Source organism: Drosophila suzukii, chromosome 3 (genome assembly GCF_043229965.1).
Source record: "Drosophila suzukii chromosome 3, CBGP_Dsuzu_IsoJpt1.0, whole genome shotgun sequence".
Lineage (NCBI taxonomy): Eukaryota > Metazoa > Arthropoda > Insecta > Diptera > Drosophilidae > Drosophila > Drosophila suzukii.
The window spans coordinates 74,896,181-74,913,223 of record NC_092082.1 but is presented as its reverse complement, the minus strand read 5'-3'; the positions used below and the strand labels follow the sequence as shown (position 1 = coordinate 74,913,223).

General features: G+C 44.6%; 4 protein-coding genes across 4 annotated transcripts; all 4 read left to right on the top strand.

The window, feature by feature from the left end:
* Positions 1-310: 310 nt before the first annotated feature.
* Nepl14 (Neprilysin-like 14) lies at positions 311-2,608 on the top strand. Its single transcript, XM_017069396.4, has one exon. The coding sequence runs from the start codon at positions 347-349 to the stop codon at positions 2,435-2,437; it is 2,091 nt and encodes a 696-aa protein (XP_016924885.4). The 5' UTR covers positions 311-346; the 3' UTR covers positions 2,438-2,608.
* Positions 2,609-2,949: 341 nt separating this feature from the next.
* Positions 2,950-5,248, top strand: Nepl13 (Neprilysin-like 13). The gene has a single exon (XM_036817094.3). The coding sequence runs from the start codon at positions 2,987-2,989 to the stop codon at positions 5,210-5,212; it is 2,226 nt and encodes a 741-aa protein (XP_036672989.3). The 5' UTR covers positions 2,950-2,986; the 3' UTR covers positions 5,213-5,248.
* An 8,820-nt stretch (positions 5,249-14,068) lies between these two features.
* Positions 14,069-15,579, top strand: rumi. Its single transcript, XM_017069399.4, has 2 exons — positions 14,069-14,255; positions 14,316-15,579. Exons 1-2 carry the CDS (start codon positions 14,120-14,122, stop codon positions 15,413-15,415), a joined length of 1,236 nt encoding a protein of 411 aa, XP_016924888.4. The 5' UTR covers positions 14,069-14,119; the 3' UTR covers positions 15,416-15,579.
* An 89-nt stretch (positions 15,580-15,668) lies between these two features.
* On the top strand, positions 15,669-17,009 carry LOC108005967 (O-glucosyltransferase rumi). Its single transcript, XM_017069401.4, has 2 exons — positions 15,669-15,804; positions 15,857-17,009. Exons 1-2 carry the CDS (start codon positions 15,687-15,689, stop codon positions 16,936-16,938), a joined length of 1,200 nt encoding a protein of 399 aa, XP_016924890.4. The 5' UTR covers positions 15,669-15,686; the 3' UTR covers positions 16,939-17,009.
* The last annotated feature ends 34 nt before the right edge of the window (positions 17,010-17,043 follow it).

Sequence of the window (17,043 nt, the reverse complement as noted above, 5' to 3'; positions counted from 1 at the left end):
TAGAAATTCGAACGATTTTGAACTTTTAGCTTAATTATTTCGATTTGTAACATCTTTTAAATTCTTTACAAATTTACCTAAAAGAGCATCAAAGAAGACACATCTTAATCTAATTACGCAAGCATTTCTGAGTAAAATATGAGTCATATGATTACAGAGTAACGCTCTGTAATGCTTACAACATTCCCTTTAGTTTCTGGAAGCAAATCTCTTTCTCTGCCCATTTTACTCTCTTTGGGACCGATAACCCCGACTGACCCTTGGTCATATCAATTCGGACTCTCGGCTGCCTGAATGCGATTGCGAATGGAGAAGGCAGTCGAAAGCTTCACCGAGCTCCGGCAGCATGTCGGACCCGGCTTGGACAACAGTTTTCCTATGGCTCCTCTGGCTGCCACACCTCCAGCAAAATGCTTGGGTCTCTGGCGAGGATTCACCACCACCCTTTCAGCGGATCTACCAATCGGAACAGCCGGTGCGTCGTGCAAAGGCACACGAGATGGGCGGTCATGTGAACACAAGTGTCGATCCCTGTGTGGATTTTTATGCCTATGCCTGTGGCAATTGGAAATCAACTTCCACGCCGAGGGAGCAACTGCAGCAGCAAACGGACCGAGAACTTCTCCTCCTTCTGGAGGAGGCTGTGAGGAGGGAGGACAGCGTCATAGCTCGACAGGCGAAGGAGTTCTTCAAGTCTTGCGTGGCGGCACAGGCCCAACAGAGCCAGCAGCAGCAGCAATTTCTTAGCGAATTCATCACCCAGAATGGAGGATTTCCAGCGGTTCCGGGTTCCCAATGGGCGGTGCACCACCACGATTACGATTGGCTAAGTGTACTGGGTCGCCTGAGGCTCCACTATGGAATGGACATCCTCATCGGACTCCGGGTGGGTTATAACTACGGCAATGTGAACGAGAATAGCTTGTATTTAAGCGAACCCAGCACTATAATTCCTCCCGAGTTGTGCACCCGAAATCGCTTGGACATCAGGGACTCCATTTACGAACCCCTGGAGCTTCGAGTGGCTTCAGAACTCAAGTCTTGGTTGGCATTGGGGCATGAGGAATCCGCTCGCCTGGCCGCCGACATCCTCAGCTTCGAGCATGAACTATGTGGCGGGATGCAAGGTGGTCCCTTTTATCCCTGGGATGGCGAAGAACAACTGTACGTGGCAAATTACAGCCGCAAAACATTGAGTGAGTTCTCAAATGCGTTCGAACTCGATCTGGCATCATATGTGAGGGCCAGCTATGACACGGATATTTCCAAGCCTATTTACATGGCATCACCGGAATATTTTCGCCAGCTTAAACGCACTGTGGGTGCTCACAATATCAGCCTGGTGGCCAACTACATTATGTACCGAGCGGTGTCATTTCTGAATTTCCCCCTGGATGATCGCCCTCATTTGAGAAAAGGGCAGTGCCTGGAACGAACCAAAGAACTACTTCCGACTGCTTTGGGAGAACTATATGCCCGCCAGTACGGAACGGAGGATAATATAACAGATCTGAATAACCTGTTTGAAAAACTAAAGACAGCCCTCAGACAGAGTTTGGGTGCAGACTGGTTGGTGGAGGGCAGCCAGCGAGTGGGTCAAGATAAGCTAAGGAACCTCAAGCTTGAGATGTCGGGCTACGAGCGCCCATTGATCCTCAAACTGCAGCTGGAGCGCGGAAACTATTGGCACAATCTCCGGCAGCTGTTGGGTGCGGTTCAATCGCAGAGAAATAACCGCCTCTTCGAGGAATTCATGCCAGCTCCCTCGGATCCCGTGGAGGCTTTTGAAGCCAGGGTGCGCCTGCGACCAGTTCAGCGACGTTTGGATATGGGATTGGCACTGCTGCAGCCTCCAGCCTACGATCTCCACTATGGCCACGCCCTTCGCTATGCCACTCTGGGCGTTAAGCTGGCGCAACAGTTGGTAATGGCTTTCGACGATCCCCACTGGTCGGTTGGGCTGCTCGAGCGGGACAATTGGGATGGCCAAACAGCCTGGGAGTATCACATTCGAAGCAAGTGCTTTGCCCGCCAGGTGGAACACTATTTGCGATCCAATGAGAGTGCTACCATGCAGTTGATCACGGACAGTGGAGCCCTCAATGTCGCCTTTCGGGCATATCTAACCTGGCTGGGATTCCAAGAGCCAAACAACGACTTCAGTAAGCTGACCAAGGAGACCCTTCCGGAACTTAATTACACGAACACGGCTCTTTTCTTTGTGGCCTACGCTCAGCAGCACTGTAGTCTGGAGGAGATTCGTCCCAGAGATGACCAATGGACACCGGGGGGATTCCTCTACAGCGCACGACAGAATCATACCTGGACACGTCTGCAGGTGAACGGTCCACTGCGCAATTCAGCGGAATTCGCGAAGGAATTCCGGTGTCCTATTGGCTCTCCCATGAATCCTGCCAGCAAGTGTACTATATACTAAAAATAATTATAATTTGATTATAAACAATACACCAATTCGTTGACAAATGAAATATACCCTTACTAGAACCACTAACTACCCTTACGATTGTTTTTTATGAAAATAAAGAATTACATTGGAATGTTCTACAGCTAACGCTTAGAGTTGTAAAATAAAGCATATCTAGACAGATTGTTTGCTTTATTTAAATACTCTACATTCAATAGAATTGCTGAGACTTCTATACTAAAGATCGGAAATGCTTCCCTGTCTGGAAAAGGTTATAAGCCTTCTAGTACTTTAAAATTACAACATTCGCTAGATTGATAATAGAAAAACCTTGTCACCGAGCGACTAGTGATATTTTGTTGTCAATGCCAAGATCTCGGCAGGCGAGGCCGAGTTTGTTTACTTCTCTCGCGGATTTCAGAGCTCCAATGGGTGCGATAACCCTCAGGGACTAAGAGCGAACTTGACCCAGTTCTCCCAGGTTCAAGCCCAGCCTGGAGATGCTACCGATCCGTGGCTTATCAAGCCTCCAAACAGCTCAGTCGATTTTTTAACGCCAAGATGAGTGCTACCAGAAGCGCTTGGTTGAGTTTTCTGCTCGAATTCCTGCTCCTCCTTGGGATCCAGCTTTGCGATGTGAGTGAGGGACGACATAACGCCATGAATCGCCTGCAGATGGGTGGAAGCTTTCAGGATCCACGTGAGGAGCATATGGTGCGCCAACAAATGGCATCGAATGTTCAAAAGTACATGAACCTAAGCGTCGATCCCTGTACGGATTTCTTTGAGTACGCCTGTGGCAAGTGGGGTGGTTATCACAAGCGGCAGCTACGCCCGGGAGAGTTGGCTACAGCCCAGCAGGTGATGGAGTCCAAAATCTCGGACCAATTGCAACAGCTACTAACGCAGCCCCTTCAACCACAAAATCATCCGAATGGCTATAGTGGTCCCAGTATGGCGAATGTCCGAAAAGTGAGAGCCTTCTACGAATCCTGCGTGGCCGTGGAAGCAAATGCCCACGAAAGACGTCAATTCCTGATGAAGATCCTTAAGGACAACGGAGGACTGCGCAATGTGCCCAACTCTAATTGGCAGCATAACCGTCAGTGGGTGCAAACTATGGGTGAATTCAGAAGGAACTACGGATTGGAAATACTTCTGGGTTTGGAAATCGACCTGAACCTACAGAATATGCAAGGGAATAGCATATACCTTGGTGAGCCCAAGCTAACCATAATCCCTGCAGAGCACTGCAATGCGTTGGCCACGCTGGGAGCTCAAGTGAAGGATGAGGTCTACGAACAGGTGCAGCAGCAGGTGACGAACAACATGCGCGATTGGTTTGGCTTGGAAACCGGTGAGGCGGCTCGGTTTGCCGGAGATATAATCCGTTTCGAATTCGAACTTTGCAAGCAAATAGGAGTGCAGGATATTCAAAAGCCCGAGGAGGAGTCTCAACCTCTGGGGCCGGTTCCCATTTACGGAGCACGCTCGCGAACTGGCCAAGAGCGTTTGCGTCGCCAAAATGGAGGAGTGACCCTGGTCGATCTCACCAACGAGATGGGCAATCAGTTGGACTTCAAAATGTTTGTAGAGGTCACCCTAGAGAGTCGGTATCCAGAAAAAGTCTACCTCCGCTCCCCGGAATATTTAAAACATTTGGTCAAGACTGTTAGAGGCAACAACCGCATCACCGTTGGTGGCTACATTATGTACCTGGCCCTCAACGAACTGAATCAGCCGCCGGAGGCAGCTCCATCGGAACGGGCCCGCCAGTGCGTCCAGGTGACGCAGCGCCTCTTTCCCCAGGTTCTGGGTGAGATGTTCCAGCGGCATGTGCAGCGCGATAATGCCAAACATGATTTGGACGAAATCTTCAACGATGTGATCAAGGCGCTCGAGGAGCAGTTCCGTGTGGAATGGATGGACGAGAATGATCGCAGAGCGGCCAGGACGAGATCGTCGCAATATCGATTCTCACTGCCGGACTACCAGAGCTTAGATCTCTCCGATTTGCAGTTCCAGAAATCGGAGGACTACTGGCGTCGATTGGAGATCGTTCTCAAATATCAATCTCATCAGCAGTTCGAGCGCCTGAAAGGCAACAGTTTAAATTTGGATGGAGGGGATCTGGAGGCATTCGAGGTGCGAACTGCCCTATCTCCGCGTCAGCAAATGGTCCTGGTGGGATGGGGTCTGCTGCAGGCTCCCTTCTACAATTACTACTATCCCAGGGCACTGAAATATGCTCTACTGGGCCAACGATTGGCCAGCGCATTGGTTCAGGCCTTCGACGACGAGGGATGGAACCATCATCCACAGGCGACGTCCCAATGGAACGAGCTAACCATGTCTGGCTACCGGAATGTCAGCGAATGCCAGCGGGCTCAGTACAGCAGTTACTTGTACAATGAACCTGGCGAATTTCGCAATGCGACCAGGCTCAGGGAGATCATAGCCGAGGGCAGCGGGCTTAACTTGGCCTTTAACGCCTATTTGGCTTGGCTGGAGCAGCAGGATCACAATATGCGTTTACTGCTGGCCAAGGAAACACTGCCGGAGCTGAATTTCACCAACACGCAGTTGTTCTTCATATACTTCGCACAGACTCGCTGCTGGGCCAAGGACAACCAGGAAGCCATCTTGGAATCGATGCCCCTGATGCAGCACACACCGGAGAGATGGGATGTGAATGGACCGCTGAGCAATTCCGCGGAGTTCGGGCGGGAATTTGGATGTGCCCTGGGCACACCGATGAATAGTGGAGACAAGTGTTTGGTTTACTGATGATGACGAGACGGAAATAAAATACTTGGAAAGTAAGTCAAGAGTGGAATTACTGATTGTAGTGTGGGCCAGTTTTCTTAGGTGGGTATACAACAGCTAGCGACTAGATTTAACAGGCTCATAAAGCTGCCATCGATTGCATTCACTGAGATCTCTTTAAATAGTAAGACCCCTTGTGGTTCTCGCTGCCTCACAGATTTTGTGTCAATCGAAGCTCTTGAACACAGCTCGACGTGTCTACGGCCTGGTCTGGGTTTTAAGCACTTGAGCACGCAGCGCTCAATTCAAACCGATTCAGTAAGAGATACGGCCACTCGTTAATATCCATCCATCGGATGTGGGCAGCTCCCTCGACCTTGAACCGTCTGTCAATTGATTGCCCATGACCATATGAAAGTGAGCCACACGCATTTCCGTTTAGTTTAACATGAAGCTTACCTGCAAAGACAAAAGATTTGAAGAGAATTATTAGCTGGGGTTAAATTAAAACAAAAAATGCAGTATTTATAAACACATTTAAATTGAGAAAATGTAGTAATCATTTTGTAGATGACGTCGTCTGACCATTTATTTCAATTAAATAGTTCTATTGCACTTATTAAGCTAACTTACTGATTCACCTTTGCTGATCTCAATTATAAATATGTGCAGCCAAATGTTATGCAATTATTTGATTGAGGTTCTCTATCAAAATACTCTAGTATTATTCTTTTATAAAAGTCCCGCTAAATAATATAGATTTATAGCTCTACGAAATATAAATGGTTCTTTCAACTTATTTTAATAATTTTATATTTGCAAGACGTGAAAGTATTTCATGAATGAACGTACACGTTTACTGTTCAGAATCATTTTGCGACCTAATTTTTTACCTCGTGTGCGAGATTTCGCAGTCAAGCATCGCATTGACTTCAAATGGAGCGGAAGTGCACCATGGCCAGTGCATAATATTCTGTAAGCTCTTGGAGCGTATCATCAATTACAGCTATGCAAAAATGGCATACAATTTTTCGTCTCGATGCGTCATGGGAGAAAAAAGTCCATTGCGATAATTAATGGTGGAAGTTTTGTAATCGCTTTAAAGACACGATAAAAAAAGAGAAAACCAAAACCTAATAAAAAAAGAGCCAGCAAAGTCATTTTCAATTCACATTCGTAGGAAAAAGATGCCATGGTCTTGGGTATATCATTACGGGGCCCCACGAAACAAATGGGAAAAATGTTCGCACAACGGCCATAAAGTGACGCGGAATTCCATCCAAATGTCTTTTCCCTCTGCAGCCCCCAAAAACACAAGACCCCACGTGGCCCCCGGGCACCTTTAAGTATCTCGCTTCCCCCACAATTATCAGACTTTGGCGAGACAACAGCCATCAAATCGGCATCGTCGGCTCCGTTTGTTGCTGGTTAATCAGCAAAAAGAGAAAGAAATGCAAGAAACGGAAGCTTCGGAAAAGCCAATAACCATAATTACCAGATAATCCATAAAAAATAACGATGCTTAGTAGGCTTTCTGTATGGTAATCAATGGTGTTATTCAACTGTCACCGGTCAACTGCGTTTAGTGGGTTTACTGGTTCTAAAGAATCTTATGAAGAACAACCTAGAAACACCCACACATTTAAGAGGATTTAAAAAAAAGGTGTGGTTCCCCTTGGATCCTTTCCGGTTTCTATGTTTCTTTTGAAAGCGGCTTAATGAGGCTTTATTTCCAAGCACAATGGTGGAGATTGTGCATAACTTATGCAACATAATTCCACAATATCATCGCCGGCAAAGACTCTTAAGGGCCATAAATTTGACAACGAAGCCAAAACTTAAATGAAAATGTGAGAAAAATACCGAAAACAGCGGCGGACAGAAACGAAACTAGAAATAAATGCCGCGCACGAGTCAATTTGATTAATCAATTTTACAAAGTCCCCAATAAATCAGGCGCAAGTATTTAAACAAGACAGACGCTAGGCAAATGACCCAGTTTCCTGCCCCCTATCTATCTTTCTATCTATCTGTTTGCCTGACTGCCTGTGGGTCTTCGAGTGGCATTACCAATCTATGCCAAGTGACTCCAAAAAACAAGCGGCCCAAAGACGCAAAACTACTGATTCCCCCAGGCACGTCTGCTTGTTCTTTTATAATGTTGAGGAGCTATTCCATATTTCATTCACACATTTTTAACCCAAATTCGAGAATGTCTTTACATTAGTTTTCGAAAAAAACAAATATCAACAGACGAGTGGAAGTACCCTAACTAAGTGGTTCTACACATGTCGTGAGGCATTCCAACAAATTGATCTTGAATGTGGCCAAGAGAATAGACCCAAAGAGCGATCGATGAATGGCCAGCAGGTGTGCCAGTGATGGGGAAATTCTTTTCAAGCAAATGAAAACTCTTTGCAGGCAGTAAAAGTGATGATATCCAAGCACTTGACGGCACGAACAGGTTTTGGTATCTTAACCACTTCTCATAGACAGATAAAGGGAGACTCTGAGATCTCATATATCATATGAATCTGGGTGCAAACACTTTTGTAATTTAAAACTGTTTACGCTATGTCAAAGACAACAACAGGCGGGGAGAAACGAGAGCGAAGCTTGAGGAACTCACATATCTCGGCACATATTGCTACAGAGTTATTATTATATCTCTGCGGCAACTTCGCATGTGGGCGACGCCTCTGGTCTGTCATATATGGCCTCCATTTATTCACAGTGCATATGTACAGGTTATAAATACTTTACATGCGACTTTGGCAAGCCATAAGTAATGAAATTTATTTCCCAGTCAATTGAATTCTTGCTCACAGTAGGTATGGAGCCTAGCTGCGCCCATATTTAGTTTTGTCCAAAACAATTTGTCATTATTCTAAGGCATTACAATTTAAAGCCGACGCAATGGGCTGCAAAATATGAATATGAATATAAATATTTATAATTTAAAATTTCTTGTACATATATAAGAAATTCTTGCCTAACAAGCTTTTGTGTCATCATGTTGGAGATATTTTTTAAAATATATGTATAGTCTCTTATTTATATATTTATTTATTTCCTCGGGAATATTTTAATTATATTTAAAAACTCCTTATCAATAACTTCTCTGAGTCAATGTTTTTAAAATGTTTGTCTCTTCAATCTCAAGTTCTTAATAACAATATTTTTCTGGCGCAGACAGTAATTTGAGTTACAGAAACTGGATATTCGTATAACAACGGATTCTCTCAGTGTGGCAAGCAATCAGATTACTACCGAAACTCCATAAATACTGCATACGTGTTTAATTAACAGGAGACATCAGACTGCAATCGATGGGGGTGTTCCAGGGGACTCGAAACCAATAAACAAGGTCCAAATGGGTTGGCTTGCAGAAAGTTCTCCGGCTTAGAGGGTGGTCAATATTCATATCGCGTCGACCGCATGGAACAACCCTCTTCCGCCAGATGGCAGATGTTGTTTTGGCGTGGCCTTTTAAGTTCCTGCCACCGAAAACTACATCTTGGCGAGTGTGGGCCAGTGACTCAGTTGCGATCCATTTGGGGAGCGGAATCAATTGCACACAGCACGCAAAAGAAAAGTATCTTTCGGGTAAAGGTAGCGTGTCAAGGAAACGGGGCTGGAACACCACCACCCATTGAACGCCGCCCACCGCCCACCACCCCCCCTGACAATCAGCTGAGAGGCGGAAAGAGAGCAGCGGCCTCTCACTCTCAGAAAATCGATTTTCCAAAACAAATGCAAACTTGTGGCTGCCTTGGCAGATATATTTTCCCAAATAATAACCCATTTACCTTGGCAAAAAGTAAATCTTTGTCGATCCAAGCTGGGAAGTCCATTGTAGAAGTACACAAAGTGACTGCATCCATCATATGTGTGTATACATTGCCCTTGTTCCAGCGATAAAAGCGTAAACAATTGATAATTTCTTAAGCACAAAAACACAAAGCGTAGCACTTGGCGACCAGTGATTCAGTTAAACAAAACAGCCACATAAAACTCAATGCACGCATTAAAATTTTATTTGAAATGCACTCTACGCACTGCTGGAAATGTGAATTACAGCCCGGAGAGATGGAGATTTCAGTGGGTTTCAGTGGGTGTGGTGAGTTTCCCTTAGAGGGCGCGCAGAACCCTTGCTCAGGACTTATCGATTTGCTAATTAGACGCGAGAAGAACGAAACTAAAGCAGCGATTTAGTTTTCTATCGCACTTCAATAAAGTAATCAAGAAAGCAACTATTTGTATGCGTATATACACTCCAAAATTCAATTCCGCAGGGGATACACACGATAAGGCGATTTCCGACCGAACCACGAGTCACTCAGCCAGCGAGCGAAGTGAACGTCGACCGTCGATGTGTGGCGCTGCTTTGTAACTCATTTGGGCGCTCGGCCCGACGCTCTCATCTCACTCCGCCCGTTATGCTGGCGCTGCTGCCCGCGCAGCATAAGTCGGCGGAGGCAGAGGCAGAGGCACTTACCCCAGGCCTTCTACAGACAGTGGGCCAACTCTTCCAGTGGCATAAGGCTACCCAACATATGCCGAAAAGAGAGCCTTTTCAAGATTCATTTAAAAAAATATCATTTTTGAATACAATACGAATTTGGTGCTCAAATTATAAAACCATCAAAACGAATGTCCAAAACAAAACACAATAACTTAATTACTAACGCAAATAAGGTGTACAATCCCATTGCTGGTTTTGATAAAGAAATCATTCAAATTCATCAAAACCAATCTCCAATTTCTAGATCAACAATGGTCAAAACCCCATTTCTAATCACATTAGAAACAAAAAATACTGTAGGGAATTATATTTAATTTTAATAATGGCGTTACCATAAAATTGTATCTCAAGACCTTAAGCAGTAAAACATCTCTCACTGTAAAACATCTCAAGGTCTAACGATTTTTTGAAGAATTTTGCAAACTATTCTGCATTTGTAAGATGTTATAAGAAGATTTTAAGGAATTGGTCTTGGATTTGTTTGCTTTTTAAGATTTCATTTTCGGTAAGAAATGTTTTTAAAACAAAAATATCCAATAAACAATATTTTGTAAAAGTCCCATTAACTCTCAAGAATTCCCACAGTTAGGGTATTCGAAACAACAATCCCCGGCGGGCATTCCAGAGAGCGATATTCAGCAAAAGTAGCCGAGTGCCTCTGGAACTCAGTCGGAAAAGTGGAGCACTGTGTTCGTGCTGATAGCCGGATAGCCGACTGCTCCATGACACAGAGCCCATGACTAGATCCGCCGTATTAGCTATGCCGTTGTGTGCGTGCTGATAAGCGGACGGAAAATCGAATCGTGCGCTGGCCGATCAATAACCCAAAAGTAAACAGCCGAGGGAAAACAAAGCCAACTGTCGATCGGTCACGCATGCGCCCGAAACGCCGTGAATTAGTACCAATCGTGTTTGGCCCACTGGCAATTGGTTTTGGGGAACTGGTTTCTCTGGGGGGGTTGACATTTCCAAGACGATCCGCATTCTATGCAGATTAGAGCCGCCGCCAAACGCAAGCGATTTTCCAACTGCGCGAGCGCAGGAAACCCGTTTCGTTCCGTTCCCATCCGAGGTTAATGACACAAACAGACATTGCACATTATCTATGCAGTTGCTGTATCAGTTTCAGCCATTAGCTAACAATTGCCAACAGATGAGCTAATGATCTAGTGGCGGTCAGTTGGCAGGCACGCAATATGCTCGTACTACATTATCTACGGACCGCCAGTTTCGAAACATCAAAGAATGCCAAAAAAGCTGACACAGCTGGACATGCGATGCGCAGCGAAATGGGTTTATTTTCTTAGCAGCCAACTTTCAATCATCAGCGGAAGAAAGTGTGCACAATTAAATTAACTAGACGGGGAAAATTCTTTAACTTTTTAGGGTATTATCACTGGAAATCTTATTAAAACAAAATAAAGCTTTTAAAATTAGCTTGAGTTCGTTGGTGCATCATATAAACAAACCAGAAAACTAGAACGATTTAGTGAATTTATGATCTCTTAATTAGGGTTTTTATATTTTTTAAAAAATATTAGTTTTGAAATTATTTTAAAGTTTAAAGGCAAAACCCCAAAGTTATAAACAGCATGTTGAAATAACTTTCAAAAGGGCTGTTGATCCAACCCTGACGATAAAAAATTCAACACACCTCTCAACATAAGAGCTTGCCGCTCTGGAAAAACGATTTTCCAATGCGCAGGCGCACTTTTGGCCAGGAAATGAAGGAAAAATTGAGAGGGAGAAATTGGGAGCGAGTGCAAAGCATAATGAAAATGTGTTACAGCCACTAGGCTGGCATAAAGGTAAAGAATCTGCATAAACTGCCTATGCCACGTTTTGATGAATCATTTGGTTGGGTTAGGCATGCAACCTCTATGAGGAGTGGGAGTGGGAGTTTGTGGAACTGGGTGGTTTTGGGCGGGGGTTGAGTCATTTGCCTGCCTGCCCAAAGGAGTACATAATTGATGTATGGGCCAGACTGCGTGACTGCGGCTAATGGCAGCTGTTAAAGTTGGCCACCGACCAACGGTGGCAGACCAAATGGCAGACGTTCTTGTGTAAACAGAATGAGACCAGTATCTAAACGTAATCAATACATTAAGAATTTCCAATAACTTCCGGCATTGCCCAAACGAAAAAGGTTGCCCAAAATGGTAATCAATCGAGTCATTAGAGGCGAAGGGTTCCACGCCATTGATATGGAAATGAGTTGTAGTTTTTCTCCCAAGAACCATTGATTGGAAAAGCGTACTCCCAGATAGTCGGGGGCCCCAATCGCATCGATACGTTTGAATGCCCCGAGATTTACGTGTGACTTCAGAGCCGAAAGCTTGATTATGACGATATGTATTTCCATAAACAAAGCGAAGCTTTTGTCAGCGCCAAGCTCGGATTACTGTTTGTGTTTCTTTTTTTGTTTTAAGTATTTCGATATGGTGTTCCAAACGAGTTTAACGAAAAGACCTCAAAGATATTAAAGTTATTTCTTAGTCACTGCAAGATACAGAGCTATAGTTGAATTTCCGTGACTTGACATTTGTAAGATGCATTTGATTAGTCCATAACTTATCTGTATATATCAAGACATTCTTTAAATATTTTAGGAATGAATCACATAATATTTTTGATTATAAGCTGATAGAATTTGTATTAAACAATATAATTGCTTTTCAATTATTGGTAATTAATATACTAAAGTTGCTTTAAGAGTTTTTAATGCTTTTAATGGTTTACAAAAAGCTCGAAAAGTAATTCAAGGAAATGGTAATTAATATATTAAGGTTTCTTTAAGGGTTTTTAATGCTTTTAATGGTTTACAAAAAGCTCTAAAAGTAATTCAAGGAAATGGATTTATAAATTAAGGGTAAAATGATCAAACATGATTAAACAATAAAACAAATTGGGTTCTCTGTAATTTTTATGTTTTGTTTGGTTTACATTTACGGAAGTTTCTGTATAATGCAGAACTAATGCGGAGCACCTCGCTCATGCCTAGCGATAATTATCAAGTTAATAACTCAGCACTAATTAGTCAGGTGGTTTGATGGGCAGGCAGGCGCCGCAGGGGGAGGGGCTGTGCGACCCTAGGTCGCGGACCAAAAAAAAACCCCATTATAACGCCGCCAATGTGAAAACGAAAGCGATACGATTTTCGGCGAGGAAAATCCGTCGATGGGAAACCGAAAACCGAAAACTGAAAACTTAAAACCCAGTCGGAATGCGACGGAATGGGAAACTGGAGCTCGAAAGCAATCCGAATGCCAGGCGAATGGGTAAATTAAATCGCAGCATCAGCGGTAGCAAATCAACTTAATGACGACGGCTGGCAACTTTTCCAACTGTTTTTTTTTTTCTATTTTATCTGCCGATCGGATCGTGAGGTGAAATGAATTTAAGTTGCCTTTTTTACAACCCACAATAAGGGGCTAAAAAATCGATGAGTGCTCAATTAACTGTTATTCGTAGTACGCCCACACATAGACACACACACACATTTATATACACTTGCAAATAAATAACAATGTGTATTACCTTTTTTTAGTTGATTTTTAGTGGCTTTTTGGCAATTGTCTCAACAAAACAACATCATTTCTGCCAAGTGCCACTCCCACTTCAGTTTTTCGTTGCCAAAATTACCATCCGGAATTTCTTCGGGGGATTTATTTGTGTGCCCACCACTGTTTAATACAATTTACTTTTTGCAGTTATGTCAACTTCTCTCTTTTAGCGCGGCGTCCTTTGTTGTTGTTGTTGCAAAATTGTTCGTGTAAATTATGTACAATGGTGGTTGTTTCAGTTGCAGGTGGTCTAAAACACTCGCGTTCGTTGGGTTTACGTGGTTTCGATTGCACTAGGTGCCGCACGCATAATTTGCAAACTGCAAATCGTCGTTTTCGTTGGTAATTTGGCTATTGGTTGGCTTTAAACACGGAGAAAACTTTCGACGTTTCTTGTTGGTTTTCTTATAGTGGTAATAGCGGCCAGTGTGTCCACAAGGGCTGGAAAAGTAAAACTCGGGGAACAGTTACCCGCTTAGGGTGACCATTCGGTGGCTTATCTTGCGAAATGATGTGGGTTTTTGGGAGGCTTTCTTCTAAATGGAGTGGCATGGTCATCCTAAGAAAATATCAGTTAAATCACTGCTTTGCTGGCGAAGTTGCCAGATTAGTTATAGAATTTCTTATTGGTTATTATTATTATTAAAAGAAAATCAATAAAATTGTACACTTTTTTTTAATTACAATCAACAAACATATTCATTTTACTAAACTCGTAATTATTATGATAATTATACATTAGTACTAACTATTTCAACGCCTATCGATAATTCGATGAGTACTTGGCAACCCTATTGCTGACGCCGCACTCGAAGTTAAAATTTGTTTACCTTTAAAGAAATGCTAATAAATCATATTTTAATCTCATTATTAATAAGTTTTGGAAGACAAGGATGTGCAGAAGATGAAGGACTATGCAGTGCCGATCAAAAATCGTGCGTGCAGAGTGAGCCTGAGGATCCAAACCAGGATGAGTGTAAGCAACTTGTTGCCGGCTTTGATTTTACTTGGTTTAATATAAATCCACTTATTTTAGTTAGCTTCAAGATACGTCGGCAGATCGAGAAAGCTAATGCCAACTTTAAGCCCTGCAGCAGCGATCCCAAGGATCCCGATTGCTCCTGCCACACGGATGTTCTGAAGCGGGATCTCGCACCCTACAAGTCAACAGGTGTCACCCGGCAAATGATCGAAAGTTCGGCGAGATATGGAACCAAATACAAGATTTATGGGTACCGATTGTACCGGGATGCCAACTGCATGTTCCCAGCCCGTTGCCAGGGCATCGAGCACTTTCTCCTGCCGCTGGTGGCGACGCTACCCAATATGGATCTCGTGATAAACACCAGGGATTACCCGCAACTGAATACCGCATGGGGTAACAGTGCTGGTGGTCCGGTCTTCTCTTTTTCCAAGACAAAGGAGTACCGCGACATCATGTACCCCGCCTGGACATTCTGGGCTGGAGGACCAGCTACCAAACTGCATCCTCGTGGCATCGGGCGCTGGGATCAGATGCGCGAGAAGCTGGAGAAGCGGGCGGCAGCTATTCCTTGGTCGCAGAAGCGCGATCTGGGATTCTTTCGCGGCTCACGCACCTCTGACGAGCGGGACTCTCTAATCCTGCTCTGCCGCCGCAATCCAGAGCTGGTGGAGGCTCAGTACACCAAGAATCAGGGCTGGAAGTCACCCAAAGATACACTAGATGCACCGCCCGCTGATGAGGTGTCCTTCGAGGATCACTGCAAGTACAAATACTTGTTTAATTTCCGAGGAGTGGCCGCCAGCTTTCGGCTGAAGCATCTGTTCCTTTGCAAATCGCTGGTCTTCCATGTGGGCGACGAGTGGCAGGAGTTCTTCTACGACCAACTGAAGCCATGGGTTCACTATGTGCCGCTAAAGAGCTACCCCAGTCAGCAGGAATACGAGGAAATATTGTCATTCTTCAAGAGAAACGATGCCCTGGCCCAGGAAATTGCTCAGCGAGGATACGACTTCATCTGGCAGCACCTGCGCATGAAGGACATCAAGTGCTACTGGCGAAAGCTGCTGAAGAGTTATGTAAAGCTTCTGAACTACGAGGTGAAGCCTGAGGATGAGCTAATCTATATTTCACCTAAAAAAGATGAGCTGTAGTAACTAGTAAATTAGTATTAAGTCAAACGATTTCTCACTTCTTTATAAAAGCATTTATTTTTAAGATACCGTGAATCTCTATAAACTGTCCACATTCCAATTATTTTCTACATTTAATATTCCTCAAAATTAATAATTATAAAACACATCTATCTTTTTTTAAATCTTGAAAATGTTGAATACGAGTATCAGACATCATTTGTTTCAGGACTCACAGCTTAATTAGGTAAATTTGGAAAAAAAAACATGTAAATTCTTCAAAATTTTTACGATGACCCTGCCAAAGAGATGTCTTTTAGTGGGAGCCCTGCTTCTGTTTTGTCTACCGAATGCGTGGTCCGTCTCCCAGGACAAATGCACAGCAATCGCGCAGTTTTCGAATTCTAATAGTAAGATGATGTCTCCCCTTAAAGTTATGCTTTAATAGCTTATATCCCCCAGTCAGCTACGACTTTGTGCCGCAGATCATAAAGGCGCTGGCGGTCTACCAACCATGTGATCCCGGTGGTTCGAAGTGCCTCTGCCATGCCCAGACCATCCGGAAGGACTTGGAGCCCTATGTGGGCAAAGGCATCACACCAGAGATGATGGCTCAGTCTAAGCGATTGGGCACCTTTTACCAGGTGATCCGCGGGCGCATCTATCGCCAGAAGAACTGCTCGAATCCCAAGCGATGTACTGACGTGGACGATCTCCTCTTGGACATTGCCGGTGATCTGCCAGATCTAGAAATGGTTCTTAATGTGCTCGACTGGCCACAGGTTCATTTTCTTTCCGGTTTGAGTGGTCCGGTGTTTTCCTACTCTACCACGGACAGTCACCTGGACATTATGTACCCTGCGTGGTCGTTCTGGACCACCACGGGTCCCATCCTACAGCATTATCCCCACGGTCTGGGTCGGTGGGACTGGATGCGCCAACTTTTAGCGGCTAGGGCGGATAAAATTTCCTGGGATGCCAAGCAAGCAAAGGGCTTTTTCAGAGGATCTCGTTCTTCGCCGGAGCGGGACAATCTTGTCAGGCTTTCTCGCAGATGTCCAGATTTGGTCGATGCCCAATATACAGCTGGCCACCCCATCGAAGCTAATCCCGCCGAGGAGGTGTTTTTGGTCGAGCACTGCCAGTACAAGTACCTCTTTAACTTCCGGGGCGTGGCCGCCAGTTTCCGACTGCGTCACATCCTGCTCTGCCGCTCGCTGGTGCTCCATGTGGGCGACCAGTGGCAGGAGTTCTTCTACAACCAATTGAAGCCCTGGGTGCACTACGTTCCCGTGGCCAGCGACGCCGATGTGGAGCAGCTGGCAGAGCTCGTGCTCTATCTGCGCGAGCATGACGATCTGGCCGGGGAGATTGCGGAAAGGGGACACCAATTCGTTTGGCTCCACCTGCGAATGGAGGATGTCCAGTGCTATTGGAGCAAGTTGCTCCGGGAATACGCGAAGTTACTGACTTATAAAGTGCATCTGAAGACGGGCTTAATCGAGGTGTCAAACAAAAGAGCGGTGCAGTTGTATCGCGGGTAATAAAATCTAAACGTATCAATAAATTTAAAACAAAATAAGAAAAATAAATAACTCGAAAATCAATTTCAAATTTCCAGTGTTTCCACACCCACTCGCTTGGTGTGA

Bases quoted from the DNA above. Each gene is read 5' to 3' on its own strand.
- Nepl14 (XM_017069396.4), top strand. From the start codon at position 347: ATGTCGGACCCGGCTTGGACAACAGTTTTCCTATGGCTCCTCTGGCTG.
- Nepl13 (XM_036817094.3), top strand. From the start codon at position 2,987: ATGAGTGCTACCAGAAGCGCTTGGTTGAGTTTTCTGCTCGAATTCCTG.
- rumi (XM_017069399.4), top strand. From the start codon at position 14,120: ATGCTAATAAATCATATTTTAATCTCATTATTAATAAGTTTTGGAAGA. The intron at 14,256-14,315 runs GTAAGCAACTTG...CACTTATTTTAG, and splicing joins GGATCCAAACCAGGATGAGT to TTAGCTTCAAGATACGTCGG.
- LOC108005967 (XM_017069401.4), top strand. From the start codon at position 15,687: ATGACCCTGCCAAAGAGATGTCTTTTAGTGGGAGCCCTGCTTCTGTTT. The intron at 15,805-15,856 runs GTAAGATGATGT...TATATCCCCCAG, and splicing joins GCAGTTTTCGAATTCTAATA to TCAGCTACGACTTTGTGCCG.